This window comes from Nomia melanderi, chromosome 2, assembly GCF_051020985.1.
Source record: "Nomia melanderi isolate GNS246 chromosome 2, iyNomMela1, whole genome shotgun sequence".
NCBI classification, from domain to species: domain Eukaryota; kingdom Metazoa; phylum Arthropoda; class Insecta; order Hymenoptera; family Halictidae; genus Nomia; species Nomia melanderi.
Window position 1 is genome coordinate 31,650,716 of NC_135000.1, and position 13,495 is coordinate 31,664,210.

Genomic DNA, 13,495 nt, shown 5'->3' on the forward strand with positions numbered 1-13,495 from the left:
TCGCGATCGCGACCCGGAGATTCGAACGGCGTTTGGTGAATCCTCGATGCGCGACGATCCGACGTTGGATCGAACGCGATCGTCGATCCTGCACGCGCGCGCGCGCACCTCCGTCGCACACCATTCTACGTACACCACCGTCCTCGCGAGAAACGCGTTCGCTTTCCTCCGTGAAACTCGTCGCGAAGCAAGGGCCACGCGAGGATCGCGAACGTTCCAAGCTATTACTCACCCGAATGAAACGCGGTCTCGGGGCATCCTCGTCGACGATGTCTCCCGACACGATGGGGACGTTCATCGTATCGTTGTCGTCGCATCGGTCGTACGGCGAGAACGCGACACCGTCGGTGCGCGAAATCATCCGAAGAGTACCGTCGATGGTTCACCGAACAGCGAACCGTGGACGTCGCCAACGACCGATCGTTCGCTGCGAACTACGATCGCACGGGTATACGACCGATCGGCCTCGCCAACGGCCGCCAGCGATTCCAGCGTCGATTCGACGTCGCACCGAGTCGCTCGAGAACTCGTTGTTCCTCGAAAACCGTGCACTCCTTTTCTTTGCCGAGCACAAAGTCCAACGGATAAGTGAGACGAGCCATCGGTTCCACGGATCTCGTCGGCCGAAATCTCTTCGACGTTCCGGACGCTCGCGCACCGTGCCTTCCGAACGAACGGTGTCTCGACGACCGTCGCCAGCGCGTGAAATCTGTTGCCCGATAGCCGTGCACTCGCCCGCCCAACGCACGCGACACGCGGTGGTCCCACCGAGCAAGGTACTACCAGCCGATTCTACTCGACGGGCTACGATACGATACGATACGATACGGTACGATACGGTACGATACGGTACGATACGAGACGATACGAGACGATACGAGAGAGACGCGCGACGCGACCCCGCCTGTCTCCGCGCCAGTCGGCCGATCCGTCGCAGGTGTGCCGCTACGAACCAGAACGAGCGTGTCCCCTCGGCATCGATGGAACCGTTGCGGGGCTTCGGGATCGCCGCGCGGCGAGCCGACCGTTCCTATCGATCCGCCAACTTTCTATCGCTTCAACGGAATCTTTGCGACGAGTCTGCATCCGTGTATCGCGTCGCGTCTCGTCGGAATTATCGAAACCGTTCGGCTTCCGGCACCGTTCCATCGGAACCGCGGGGCACGTTCGACGGAAGGCTGTTCGAAACGCGTCCCCCTATTCCATCTTTCTATATGGAATTTTCCATAGTATTTCAATCGCTCGAAGCTTCTTCGAGTTCGAGGGCGTCTCGGAAAAACCCCGAACGATGCATAGACGGATAAACGGTTGGAAGGAAGACGAATAAATAAACTCGATTCGATCGTACGAACCGATAATAGTTTTAGGCTTGCTATTGTTAAATGAAAGACGATACGGTCGATTGTAAAGGTCGCAATGTATTGTTGCTATCTAAAATCACATATTCACAATATAGATACAATTCTTTGTTAAACTCAACGTTATTACATACAATATAAACAGTCGTCGATCTTTAAAATCGAAAGAATAATTGATCCCGTCGCAAATAACGAACCGCGTGACCTCTTCGGATACACTGGTTCCAGTCGCAATTCCAAACGCTTCGGTTCGGTGGTCCGATCGGTACGAGCGTTTCCGAATTTCACACGGATCCGGATCTTTCGGAAGACGAAAGGTTGTCGCGTGTGCGCGCGTGCCTGTTCGAGATCGATTCGCAGGCGCGCGAACGCGTCGTCGAAAAGAAGCCGTACGAATCGAACGCGCGCAGTCGCTGTACCGTAAAACGTACCATGTAAAATGTAAAATGTAAAATGCGACTCGTGCCACGCCTCTCGCGGGTCTCGTCGATTATTCGTGCTAGTATTTATACATACGCATGTACATACAGACGTGTACCAATTTAGATCAATATATTTATCTATATACATCGTTTCGCGATCGCGCCCAACCAACGATTCTAGTCTTAACAGAAAGAGAGAGAGAGAGAGAGAGATGGAAGGTGGAAGAAAACGATGCGTTTGCTAAACAATGTACAAAATGTACAAAACTTACTTGCTGTCGCCACCTTTCTTTTCGAAAAGGTCCGTCGAATGGTCTCGCATCGCTACAATGCCGCTAAAATGACGCTAAAGTGACGCTAAAGTGGCGCTAAAGTGCCGCTAAAAGGTCGTTCGAGTATTCGCGCTGAAATAGCCAGAGGGAAGACTTTGTCCGACAAGACTGAACGATCCTCGACTTCTCTCACCTTGGAAAAGTATGCGCGTCTCTGTATTCTCTTTTCTACAGGCGTATCGTTTCGCACGCGTTTCGCAGGCGCTTCGAACGAACGATAAACGACCATTCGATCCATCACAGTTTCGAGTTTAGGACGGAAACAGGTAATCCCATGGATTATGCCGAGCTTAAAAGTTCTCTGCAACAATCACGATTACACACAGGTATTATTCTACGCGAGAATCTACTCGCCGGTACTAGAGCTCCACTACAGCCCGTGTATCGCAGCTCCGTTTCTGTCCGGTTGGACAGACTACTCGGACTTTCTACCGATAACGCGGTACACGCGGAAGTTACGCGTAATCCTAGTAGCGATTCCGTCGAAATACTTACGTCGAAAGTTCTCTTCCCAGTAAGCCGGTCCCCACTAATCCTGTTCGCGAACGACTTCTATTAAGTTGAGCCCTTCTCTCCGCTGCAAAAGTAAAAAGAAACGTTTACCTTGTTTACACACTCTTCCCGAACAATGAAATCTTGGCAAATTATTCTACGCGACGGAGCCGCGCGTCGTCGCCCCGTCCAATTTCCCTTACTTTTCTTAAACCGTCTATCGTCGCCGCAAAATAGTTTACGTATTGATCAGCAGTGCACAAAAATATCTTTATTAAACTCGATAATTAACGGTATTTACAACAACGAGTCAAATTACAAACGATTCATACAAATTTCGATGCGTACGTAACGCACAGCTCTTGTTTCTCTTTGTAAAAGCTAACGCTGAAACGGTACGCTCGTTATCATCGAACCGACCGACTTGCCCCTTCTTTCGTCTTGGATAAATTCGATCGAAAAGTTGTTTGAAAGGTAATGGCGATACAAGTAACGCGCGGGGCCCGATTCGTCGTATTCGTCGTATAGTTTAAGTCGTATGGTCCACATTAAAGTTTCATCTGATCAAACCCGACCGTAAATAGATTGATTCGAGAACGCGATAAGGATAACGCGGTGCTGGGGATGACGCATCGACCAAAGACATTTCGGTACTCGAATATCGAGTTCTAGAACGCGTCGTCGGACTACCAGAATTTCCACGTCTTTTTCTCCCTTTCTCCCTTTTGTCTCTTTCTGTTTGGGAAGGTTTGCCAGCTTTGAACAGTTCCGAGGATCGACGCGATATCGCGGTCTCGTTCGTTCGACGACATCGGGTCCCTTCGCTTCCCTCTCCGACAGGTTACGCGACCATAATTATTCGTCGATGCTTCCGCTTCGTATTCTTCGTCCCGATGCTCGACGTCTGCTCGAATCTCGGGAGAGTGGGGTGAAATCGTTCGACCGGAAAATCCACTCTCCACCGTTGCATCTTGTTCGTTCTCGTCCTTGCAACCGGCGATGTCGTCGAAACGTTTCGCTCGAACGAGCGATCCGAATTGCGTCGGAATCGCTGCGACAAGTGTGTCGACCGATTTCGAGGTTTCGTCCGGCGGGTCCTTGGACGCGAGCGAAAACGACGAGGCGTCGGTGGAACGATGATCGGGTAGCGAGGCACACTCGCTCGCCGGGCTGCCCAACCGATTCGTCCATTTCTGCGATTTACCGGCGAGTCTGTACCTAAAATGCTTCAGTCTGCGCCCGCGAACGGTACGGCGCACGATGCTGTTCCTTTTCCGCTTCTTGCTGACTATCACTCGTTTTCGCTTAACCGGAGTCAATTTCATGGCCTCGCCGATCAAAACTGTTCTGTGGAACGACGACAACGACGACGAGGACGGCAACAGCGGCGATAGCGGAGGCAGAGACGAATCGCGTCCCCTACCGAGCGAACCAGGATATCTTTCCAGTTCGTCAACGACGGATCGATAGGTTGCGATGGCGTCCTCGTTCTCGCAATTTCGTCGCGCTCTCGCGGGGAAGAGGCACCGGATGGAATCTTCGAATTGCTGGATGTCGGCAATGTTCGGTCGAACGAGTTCCGGCGAAAACGAAGAGTTTTCGTTTTCGTCAAAGTTTCCAGAGGTCCGCACAGGAACGTCTCTCCTCGGAGTCTGTTCGATTTCTGGCCGGCGATCGAAACGAATCCGCTTGTTCGCGATTTCGTTTTGCCTGTTCCTCTTAAAGGAACTGATTCTGGACATGTACGTCTCCCGTCTCGGCATTCTCGCTGCGGCGTCGAGCAACACTTGTCGACCGAAAGCTTGATTCTCCTCGGGCGTATAGAGCTGGACGTTCGCGTCGGATGGGTCGAAAATCGTGAACGTCGGAACACGGGAGAAAATAGCGGTCGCGATAGTTCGGGTTCGAGTTCGTATTCGCATCGTCGAATCGCTCCGATTCCGCAACGGTGCGTGGTTTGGCACCGCCTCTCTCGAATCGTACAACTTGGCGAACAAGGCTGGCCTTCGTTGTCGCGCGGTCTCCTTCTTCGCAGTTTTCGTCGAAGCGTACGTAGTCCTATAAAACTTACCACCAGCGGCGCGTGCTTGCCGTTTGCGACGTTGATCCGGTCTACTGAACGCGGAACCAGTTTGCAGAGCCTCCATCAAGCTGTCCATAACGCCTTCCTGTGTTTCGTGAGCATTCATGTCGACGAGCGCGCGCTTCCGAGCTGCTCGCGCCGCTTTCTCGGCTTCCGCTTTTTCCCGCGCTTCCCTAGCCCTCCTCTGCTTTTCCTCTCCTTCCCTCAACTTGATTATTTCTCGTTGCGCTTGCTGAAAAATAACCAACGAATATCATCAGGTTTATGTCTCCTTTCTCCTTTTTCATCTACCAAATCATTTCTCGCTTTCTACTCCTCCTTCCATTTCCATTTCCATTTCCATTTCCATTTCCACTTCCACTTCCACTTCCACCTCCACTTTCGTTTTCATTTGCATTTCCATTTTCATTCTCATTTTCGTTTCCATTTCCATTCGCATTTGCATTTGCATTTCCATTTCCACTTCCATGTCCAAATCCATTCATCTCGCATTTAAACGCGCAGTCCTTATTATCGTACACACTTACCGTGAAATCATCTTTGAATGTTTTAATATCGCCAAAGAACTCCTCTATCGTGTACTTTTGCTTGTCGAAGGAGAAAAATTCGGAAATATCGGTGTACAGGCTGTCCATGTTTTTGAACATATTCTGCATCACTTCGTAAGACTCTCGAGCTTTCTTCGCAAACGGCTGTAGTTTGACGCGGTCAAGGAAAACAGTGAGAAATTCTATCGTGATTACGAATGAAGGTCAACTTGGCCATTGACAAGAGTGAAAAAGGATACGCCCATAACTTCGATAAACATATCCTCGTCCGATTGAGGAACTTTAGCGTTCGACAGATCTTGCTCTAAATTTCGGATGTTGGAATCCATTTGTCGCAACGTTCTCTGAACGTTCTCCAGCGATACCCGGCTAGCTCTGTCCACGTGCGCCAATTCTTCCGCAAAACTGAGACACTCGGGGAACTTTTGTTCCAAGGTGTCCACCAAATAGTGCATCAACGTCTGTTTGTTCTCGACGTCTTTCGTACTGGTCAACTAAAAATGAAAACGCAGCAACGTAAAGTGAAGCGAAGCGAAGCGACAGAGAACGAAACCTAGATCTCGCGATCTCGGCTTTAGTTCGCGACGAATGGGAACGAACCTTTGTCAGGAAACTGATCTCGAAACCGAAAGCTTGGCCGTTTTTAGATCCGGAATTCATATAATTGCCCAGCAGCAAGATCAGTTCGAGGATTTTCGCAAACTTTTTGCTGGCCTTCACCTCCTCGCAAGCCGCCGTACCAGCCACGATGTCCGGTTTTACGTCTTGCACCAATTCCTCGAATCGCAGCATGAAACTCAACGACCTCAACCTCGGCAATAATCTCTTGATCGTCGATATCTGTCGAACCGCGGACCATCCAACTGTCACTGCCGATCGTTTGCGGTTCGAAAGGATCTCGCGAAACATTCGGGAAAAGTAGTACTCACGGTAACGCAAAATTGCTCGGCCTCCGTCAATTCCTCGTATTGGTTCTTGTAAACCTGCAGTTTCGAGAGCTGATCCGGTGGCGGCAAGTACTGTATCAACCCTTGAAGGATGTTGTCCGACACAACGGGACCCTCGCACTTGAGTAAACACGATTTCACTTGATCGTAGGACATGTGCTTCAAGGTACCGCCGAGGAGGATCAGAATGTTCTGCGCGGCCTTTCCATCTAGAACCTTCAAATCCTTCGTCTTCTTCGAGGGTGCTGACCTGCTTGCACGCGAGACGGATTTCGTTGAATAAGGTTTAGTCGGACCACTCATTCGATATCTATTATACGGTAATACAAATTACTTGTCCACGACGTCGTCGATCTTTTTCCCGCTGGGTTTCGACGCAAACTTTTGAGTCAAACCGTTCAATATTTCGGGGCTCGCCAATCGATCCTCTTGCACTTTGGTCCAAAACGACTTTTCGGTGAGCTTGTGCGGCAGAATCTAGTATAGAGAGATGCACGGAAATACACATTCGTATGTAACGGATCAAGAGAAATTGAGAATACTCGAGCGGGTCTGGATCGTCGACCCGTCGACTTACCGCCTTCCAGTTCGCCCTCTTCAACGGCGCCTCGACCTCCCACTTCTTCTTCGGTTTCAGGCCCAAGGGTAGCGACTGTGTCGCGTTCGGGGCGGCGAATCCAGGCAGGATCGGTGGAGGCATCGGCGGTGGGGCAGGGCCCGTGTGCGCTCCAGGCATAGGCGGCGGTGGTGGCGGCGGCGGACCTCCGAATCCGGATCCCGGAGGCGGCGGCGGCCGCGGCGGTCCCGCGAATCCGGATCCTGGAGGCGGCGGCGGCGGCGGTGGCGCTGGAGCCCCGATTCCGGCGATCCCCGGAAACGGCGGAGGCGGCGGCGGTGGAATCCCCGGCAGAGTCGGTGGAGGCGGACAAGTCCCGTGCTTCTGCGCGAGAATCGTGGAAACGTTAGAATCGTGGATGCGCGTGTCCGGAGAGGGTTTTGTCCGCGAAATATCCACCCACCGCGTTGTTACCGACAGATTTCCCTCCTCCCTGTTCCAATTCTCGGATTTTGTTCTCCGCGTGCTGCAGCTTCGCCTCGGCCTCCTGTTTACTGGCTATAGCTTCTTCCAATTTCTGCGACACCTCGACCAATCGTCGTTCTTCTTCCGCTCGTGATTTTTCGACCAACGTGTCTATCAATGGTTGCACGTCGATTTGAAATCGTTTGGTCGCGCTGAAATCTGGGTCGCAGCCCGAACGATGGAGTACTATTTGCGATACGCATTCCTCTATCAGTTTGTAGTACGCGGGCCTGCCGGTTGAAAAGTACGACGGGACCGCGGGAACATAAAAAACAAAAAGAACAAACGAAAAAGTGAAAAAGTGGAAAAGTGGAAAAGTGGAAAAGTGGAAAAGTGAAAGAGAAAAGGACCGTGCAAATCGTGTTCCGACGATTTCGAGCAATGAATTTCGAATTGTCGTCTCGGTCGCGCGCGACCCAGCTTCCTACCTGACCGAGGCGTCGTCCCTGACGAAGAGCAGGTGCTGAAGTATCGATAGAAAGTAGGGCTCGGCAGAGGTTTCCATCACCATGTTCTTGATCACTTCGAAACAATCGTTGACGTCGTCCAACTCCAATCGGACGTGATCGAACCTCTGGACGAATTCCTCGTAATCTTCCTCCTTGTGATCGTTGAAAATTTTCAAGTGCCTAGCCAGATCTTCGGATTCGTCTCTCTCGAGCATTTCCAATATATCCGCCAGTCCAACTCGCATAATTTCATTCCGTAGGTGGAGTCGAAAGTCGAGCTCTTCAGCCGAGGAGATGATAGAATTGATCAGTTGAAGACACTCGACCTGTTACGGCAACGCACGGGAACGTTTCATCAACGATTACGCGGTACCGAGGGGAGACGACACCGGAAACAACGTACCCTCAAATTTTCATTTTTCTTGTTCATCAATCCCTGAACGATCGGTAAGAATCTCTCTCTTCCCTTGAACTCTCCGTTCATGGTAATCGCATCCAATACCTTTTTGTGACTATCGCTCGAAATCAGACAAACCGCTCCCAGAAGTTTCACGGCTTCCGACATGACGGACGGTTTGGTGGGTTCCAGCGATCTGGCCACGATCGTTAGCGCCTCGTGGTGGGCCAACATTTCTTTTATGCCGACGGTGTTGTTCATAATTGCCTTTAAGCATCGGATGCATTCGTATTGTATGCGCTCGTATCGATTGTCGCTGCGAAGAGATGGAAAAAGAAACAAAAATGTCCTCTCAAAGCCGTCAAAATCGCAACCGATATTCCAGCGAAACCAAGTTTATCTCGCGACAAGTCGACGGGCAGAGGAGATCGTGCAAAGAATCGACAAACGGAAGCCACACGTTCTGCTCGACTAAAAGAGTAGTTAAGAGAAGGATCGATCTCCAGTGCGAAAACGCAACGGAAGAAAGAGAGAGAGAGAGAGAGAGAGAGAGAGAGAGAGAGAGAGAGAGAGAGAGAGAGAGAGAGAGAGAGAGAGAGAGAGAGAGAGAGAGAGAGAGAGAGAGAGAGAGAGAGAGAGAGAGAGAGAGAGAGAGAGAGAGAGAGAGAGAGAGAGAGAGAGAGAGAGAGAGAGAGAGAGAGAGAGAGAGAGAGAGAGAGAGAGAGAGAGAGAGAGAGAGAGAGAGAGAGAGAGAAGGAAAAGGAGAAAGAAAAAGGAAAAGGGACAAAACGCGTGGAAGCAATCGTAATCGCACGCTTCAAGAATTCATCTGTGCCCGTTCGATCGGTCTTTCTCTCGCGTACGCTTTGTTAATGAGAACTAACAGCTTAAAAACGAAAGTCAAAGTCGCAAAACTTTCTATCGCTAAGAAAATAAGAAAAATAAGAAATACAAGAGATACAAGAAATATAAGAAAAATAAGAAAAATAAAAACTAAAGCGTATTTTGTAGTATGTTTGCATGAATTACCTATCATAATATACGAAGGCACTGGAATAGAACAACACGATCATTAGAAATTCGTAGTTGGACAACATCGAATACCAACGCCGTGATGTAATGCAACGATTCGCCGTATAGGGAATGGAATACTTACTTCCGGTAGCACTCGTTCAGCGTGGCTAAAACCTGTTTCAATCCCTTCGTTCCGAATTCTTGAACCCAACTAAGCGGATTGTTTGTCAACGCTATTCTCAACGATTCGATGCAGCTGTAAATTTTGTTGACGCTCAAGTCGGGTTGCGCTAAATACTGTATATAATCCGCCGGTTTGTCGAATTTCGACCTATTTTCTTGAACGCTGCCTTTGTAATGCAACACCAACATTTCTTTCTTTTTTGTCTCCGACTGCTGCCGCAAAGGTTCCTTTTTCTCCTCGGTGAGATTCATGTTCGCCTAAAAATTATAACAGTTACACAAGCCATCGAGCAGACGAGACAAGACTAGAAGAAGCCTCCGCTTACCAGCATCTCCTCGAACTTGTCGTTTACTGTTTCCTCGTCCATTCTCTCGATGATGGATCGTTGCTGTTCGATCTCGTTGAAATCATCGCCGGAATGGGGTCGAGGCATCGTGTGATTTCCCGAACCACTTCTGACCCCACCTCCACGCCCGGATTTTTTTGGTCGGCCGAACCATGTGTCCAGCTGAAAAACGATCAACGTCGAAATCCTTAGTAACGCGAATACGTTGGTCGACACGATTTCACTTGACAAACTTGACTCGCGATTAACTTTGTCCCAACTCCGCGTGTTTGCGCGAATATCGGTCAAAATGAGAAATCTTACCCAATCCGTAATCATAGATCGACACTTTGGAAGCAACGACTTTTCGATCGATCGCAAAGATACTTGTGTACCTACTTCGCTCGCCTCTACCGCTTGTACCGCTTGTACCGCCTGTACCGCTTGTACCGCTTGTACCGCTTGTACCGCTTGTACCGCTTCGCGCAACACGTCCGACACTCTTCTTTAACGAGTACAGAATGGAATTTTCAATGGTTCCATCTATCGGTTTCGCTGTACGCTTCGACCGTGATCACACAGACCGATGTAGAACAATATTTTGTTTCCGCGCACCTCGCACCTCGCACGCTCGACGTTATCGCGATGCGAGGAATGCAACGTTCTCCGAACATTCGCGATAAAAAGGTTTTACCGTCGATGTGTAGGTGCACTCGCAAAGGACACGCTCATTCTCGACATTGACCTCGTCCTAGTCTTTCTCTAGGTTAAATCCAGCAGCCTGGCAACGCACGCTTCGCATTCTCGACAACCACCGACGAGTAACTAACTTTAGGATAACGGCATCGCCGATGGCGAGCCATCGAACGGACCAAAAGGAGAGAAGGTCGAGATCGCGTTCGCGTCCGACTGAACGATCGAAGAACGCGCGTGCGTATTCATTCGCTCAACCTACGAGCACGATCACGATCACGATCACGATCATAATCACTGTCACTGTATCGATCAGGCACAGCTCGGTTGCTTTTTCTCGCCGAGCTGTACATTCTTGAATCTTTCGAGGCTCATCGCCGGAACGAGAAACCGTTCTCTAAACACCTAATATGCTTATCACGAACGACTTTCCACTCCCTCTTTACCTTTCTTTCTTTCTTTCTTCCTGTTTTTTCCATGTTCACCTCGCTACTTCCGATCCGAACACGTTCCGACGATACGCGGTTTCGATCGAACGATCCTACCACTAATTTCTCCTTCTCGACACCGATGAAAAGCACTTTTCGAGAGGCGCAATGTATCGTGAGTCACATTTTACATTGTATACGTCGGAATAGGTCCGACCATGTACGTCACGTCTGCGAATAGCTCAAGGTTTCGGTAATTCGTGCAAACTCGTCGCTTCGACAACATCGTAATTCATATGCGAAAATTTTCCCCTACCCTCCATGACGGTGTTCCAGCAGGTTGTTGCCGCGTCTAGCTACCTTCGCGGAAACACGTGAAAATCGAACGGCGCTTCCGCCCGTATCTGCCGGTTAACCATCGGCGAAAGAACAACAACGAGAGAAAGAGAAAGAGAAAGAGACAAAAGTTTTCCGAACGGATGAGATCACTCGAACGGACGGTCGATGATGTAACAGGCCGCGACAAGTATTCGCGTGCTTTCTGTTCTGACCTCTTCCTTCCTTCCTTCCTTCCTTCCTTCCTTCCTTCCTTCCTTCCTTCCTTCCTTCCTTCCTTCCTTCCTTCCTTCCTTCCTTCCTTCCTTCCTTCCTTCCTTTCTTCCTTCCTTTTCCACTCATTCGACTCGTATGCAGATCGAAAATTAGGATCGTCCAATGCTCTCCGCGGAACCTCGTTAGTTTTTTCTAATAACTTACAACTCACGCGCCGTGTCCTTTCGATGATAGCTGACGAAATGTTGCCCGCGCGTACATGTACGGAATGGTTCACCTTGAGCGTTTCATTTCGATTAATACCAACCGGCGAGCCTCGATTACCATCCTGAGCAATTCTGTTAATCGGTGAACTCAATGTCCTTTGGGCAATTTAACGTACGATTTCATACGAAACGTTCGCGAAGCAGATTACACGAGGAGAAAACAGACTCAAAATCGAAATGCAAATGAAATTAACCGTGTCCACCGATACCTTTTCCCTTATCGTGTTACTACGAACAAAACAGATAACTGTAAGGCAGGAAGTTCGAGGTACGGCCATGTATCGCGTGCGCGTATCGCTTTTCAGTACTGAATGCACACACGGTTCACGAATACCAGTACACTTTGCGATGTTCTACGATATTCCGACCACGCTTCGTGTTACATACTTCGCAACGAAACTTTCTTAGTGTCACTTTATCCTTCGCGATCGGTACCGATCGAGACCATTATCGTTTCTCAATCCTTACACCTATTTTACGTATTTTATCTCCTACGCGTGTATCGCCGCTTTCCTATAAATACTTACAAAACCTGCCGACGATTTGTCTTTTCTGTTGGCCATAGCTTAATCTTCCACGATCATTACCCTCGGTCACACATTCTTTCCTACAGCAAACAAACGGAGTCAGTTGAGATTTTCTTTTTAGATCCGACGATACTCTTATTCCGATATACGTCTCGATTAGTCTGTACGCCGTATCGAATAATAACATTTTTTCAGTCGAACGGATGTCTACTTAAAAGAACGGAAGAATTTTTAATAGATTTCCTCCCAGATGTTCTACGGTTTAATACCTGTTTCAACTATGGTACGTAAACCAAGTAAGATACGATAGAATATTTCTGGTACGTTGCGATCAACGTTGAAAAAACTGTTGCCGAAAGAATATTTTACTTCTCCGTACTTCCCTGTACTCCTCCGTGCTTGTCTGTACTGTAAGAAGGGGGAAGACGACGTTACTTGAATTTTTTTGAAGAAATTTCTTTTGGTAGAAAGTTGAACGATACAGAGTAAACACTAAAAGAAACGAGACGTAAACGGAAAGACAGTCTGTACCGCGTGTGATTCGGTTAATAATACTTACTCGATAAGATTCGAAACTTTCTTCGATAAAAGCCAGCTTCGAGAATTAGAAATTGCTCGTTATTCTGGTTAGTTTTGAAATTGCGCTTGATCGGCCGACAGTATATCCACTATTATCAAACAATTTTCTTCCCGTGATGAAAAAATCAGCGGGTACCTGCAATTTCTCGTACGAAGTAATATGACCTTTCCAGAGAAAAATATTCGTTTCATCCGTTGTGACAATGAAACACCTGCCAATACAAAGCAACCTCCTAAGAACAACTGCAACGAATAATAAAAAGGGGCAAGAAACACCAAGAAAAATGACTCAACGAAAGAATTTCTGTTTCGATGAGAACGAACAATTCACTGGGAAAATACCGATATCGCGAATAACGTACACCTGAACGAAAAAATTGTCGCATCGGTTAATGTTGGTCAAAGGAACACTCGAGTTCGAAGCAACAACACGCGAAATGTTGCGGGCCGAGCAACAGCGCCGCGAATGTTATTCTCGTGACCAGCATGAACGCGAATCCCTGAGTCGGTATTGCAGCGGTTTCATTTACGTCGATTATCGTGTATTTATTTCGGTGTAACGCGTATAGAAACACGAAACGCCTACTACCGTTGCCGTTTATAGATTTATCAGTGTCCTTTCCAAAATACAGTTACGACGCTTCATGAATTTCAAATGTTTATTCTAGATTACTTTGAGGTGGAAAAAAATTCAATTTTCCGCGTACTACGCGTTACGCATACACGGTTTTCTCGGTGAAATTTCAAATGTGCGAGACTCGCGAGTAAGCCGACGAATCGATGAGTCAAAGTACCGTTCGATACAACACGATTTCGAA

The 13,495-nt window shown here is 48.7% G+C and overlaps 1 protein-coding gene across 5 annotated transcripts; it reads right to left on the reverse strand.

Moving 5' to 3' along the window:
* Positions 1-1,378: 1,378 nt before the first annotated feature.
* Positions 1,379-13,273, reverse strand: dia (diaphanous related formin 1). 5 transcript variants are annotated; one of them, XM_076365089.1, is made up of 17 exons: positions 12,658-13,258; positions 12,099-12,178; positions 9,633-9,815; positions 9,266-9,564; positions 9,139-9,159; positions 8,116-8,425; positions 7,692-8,038; positions 7,202-7,493; positions 6,760-7,122; positions 6,517-6,659; positions 6,165-6,432; positions 5,836-6,075; positions 5,475-5,729; positions 5,215-5,379; positions 4,676-4,919; positions 2,608-2,689; positions 1,379-2,413 (listed from the first exon to the last, which is right to left on the reverse strand). In XM_076365089.1, the coding sequence occupies exons 2-17, from the start codon at positions 12,132-12,134 to the stop codon at positions 2,392-2,394; spliced, it is 3,270 nt and encodes a 1,089-aa protein (XP_076221204.1). In that variant the 5' UTR covers positions 12,135-12,178; positions 12,658-13,258; the 3' UTR covers positions 1,379-2,391. The 5 variants fall into 5 exon arrangements, with proteins under 5 accessions (XP_076221204.1, XP_076221205.1, XP_076221201.1 ...); XM_076365090.1 differs by lacking the exon at positions 9,139-9,159 and having other exon boundaries at positions 1,380-2,413; positions 12,658-13,255; XM_076365086.1 differs by lacking the exons at positions 1,379-2,413; positions 2,608-2,689 and having other exon boundaries at positions 2,854-4,919; positions 12,658-13,273.
* Positions 13,274-13,495: the final 222 nt, after the last annotated feature.

Excerpts from the sequence above, each read along its gene's own strand:
- dia (XM_076365086.1), bottom strand. The coding sequence starts at position 12,134 with ATGGCCAACAGAAAAGACAAATCGTCGGCAGGTTTT. Across the intron at positions 9,816-12,098 it reads ACAAATCGTCGGCAGGTTTT|CTGGACACATGGTTCGGCCG; the intron begins GTAAGTATTTAT and ends ATCGTTTTTCAG. Across the intron at positions 7,123-7,201 it reads AATCTGTCGGTAACAACGCG|AAGCACGGGACTTGTCCGCC; the intron begins GTGGGTGGATAT and ends ATTCTCGCGCAG.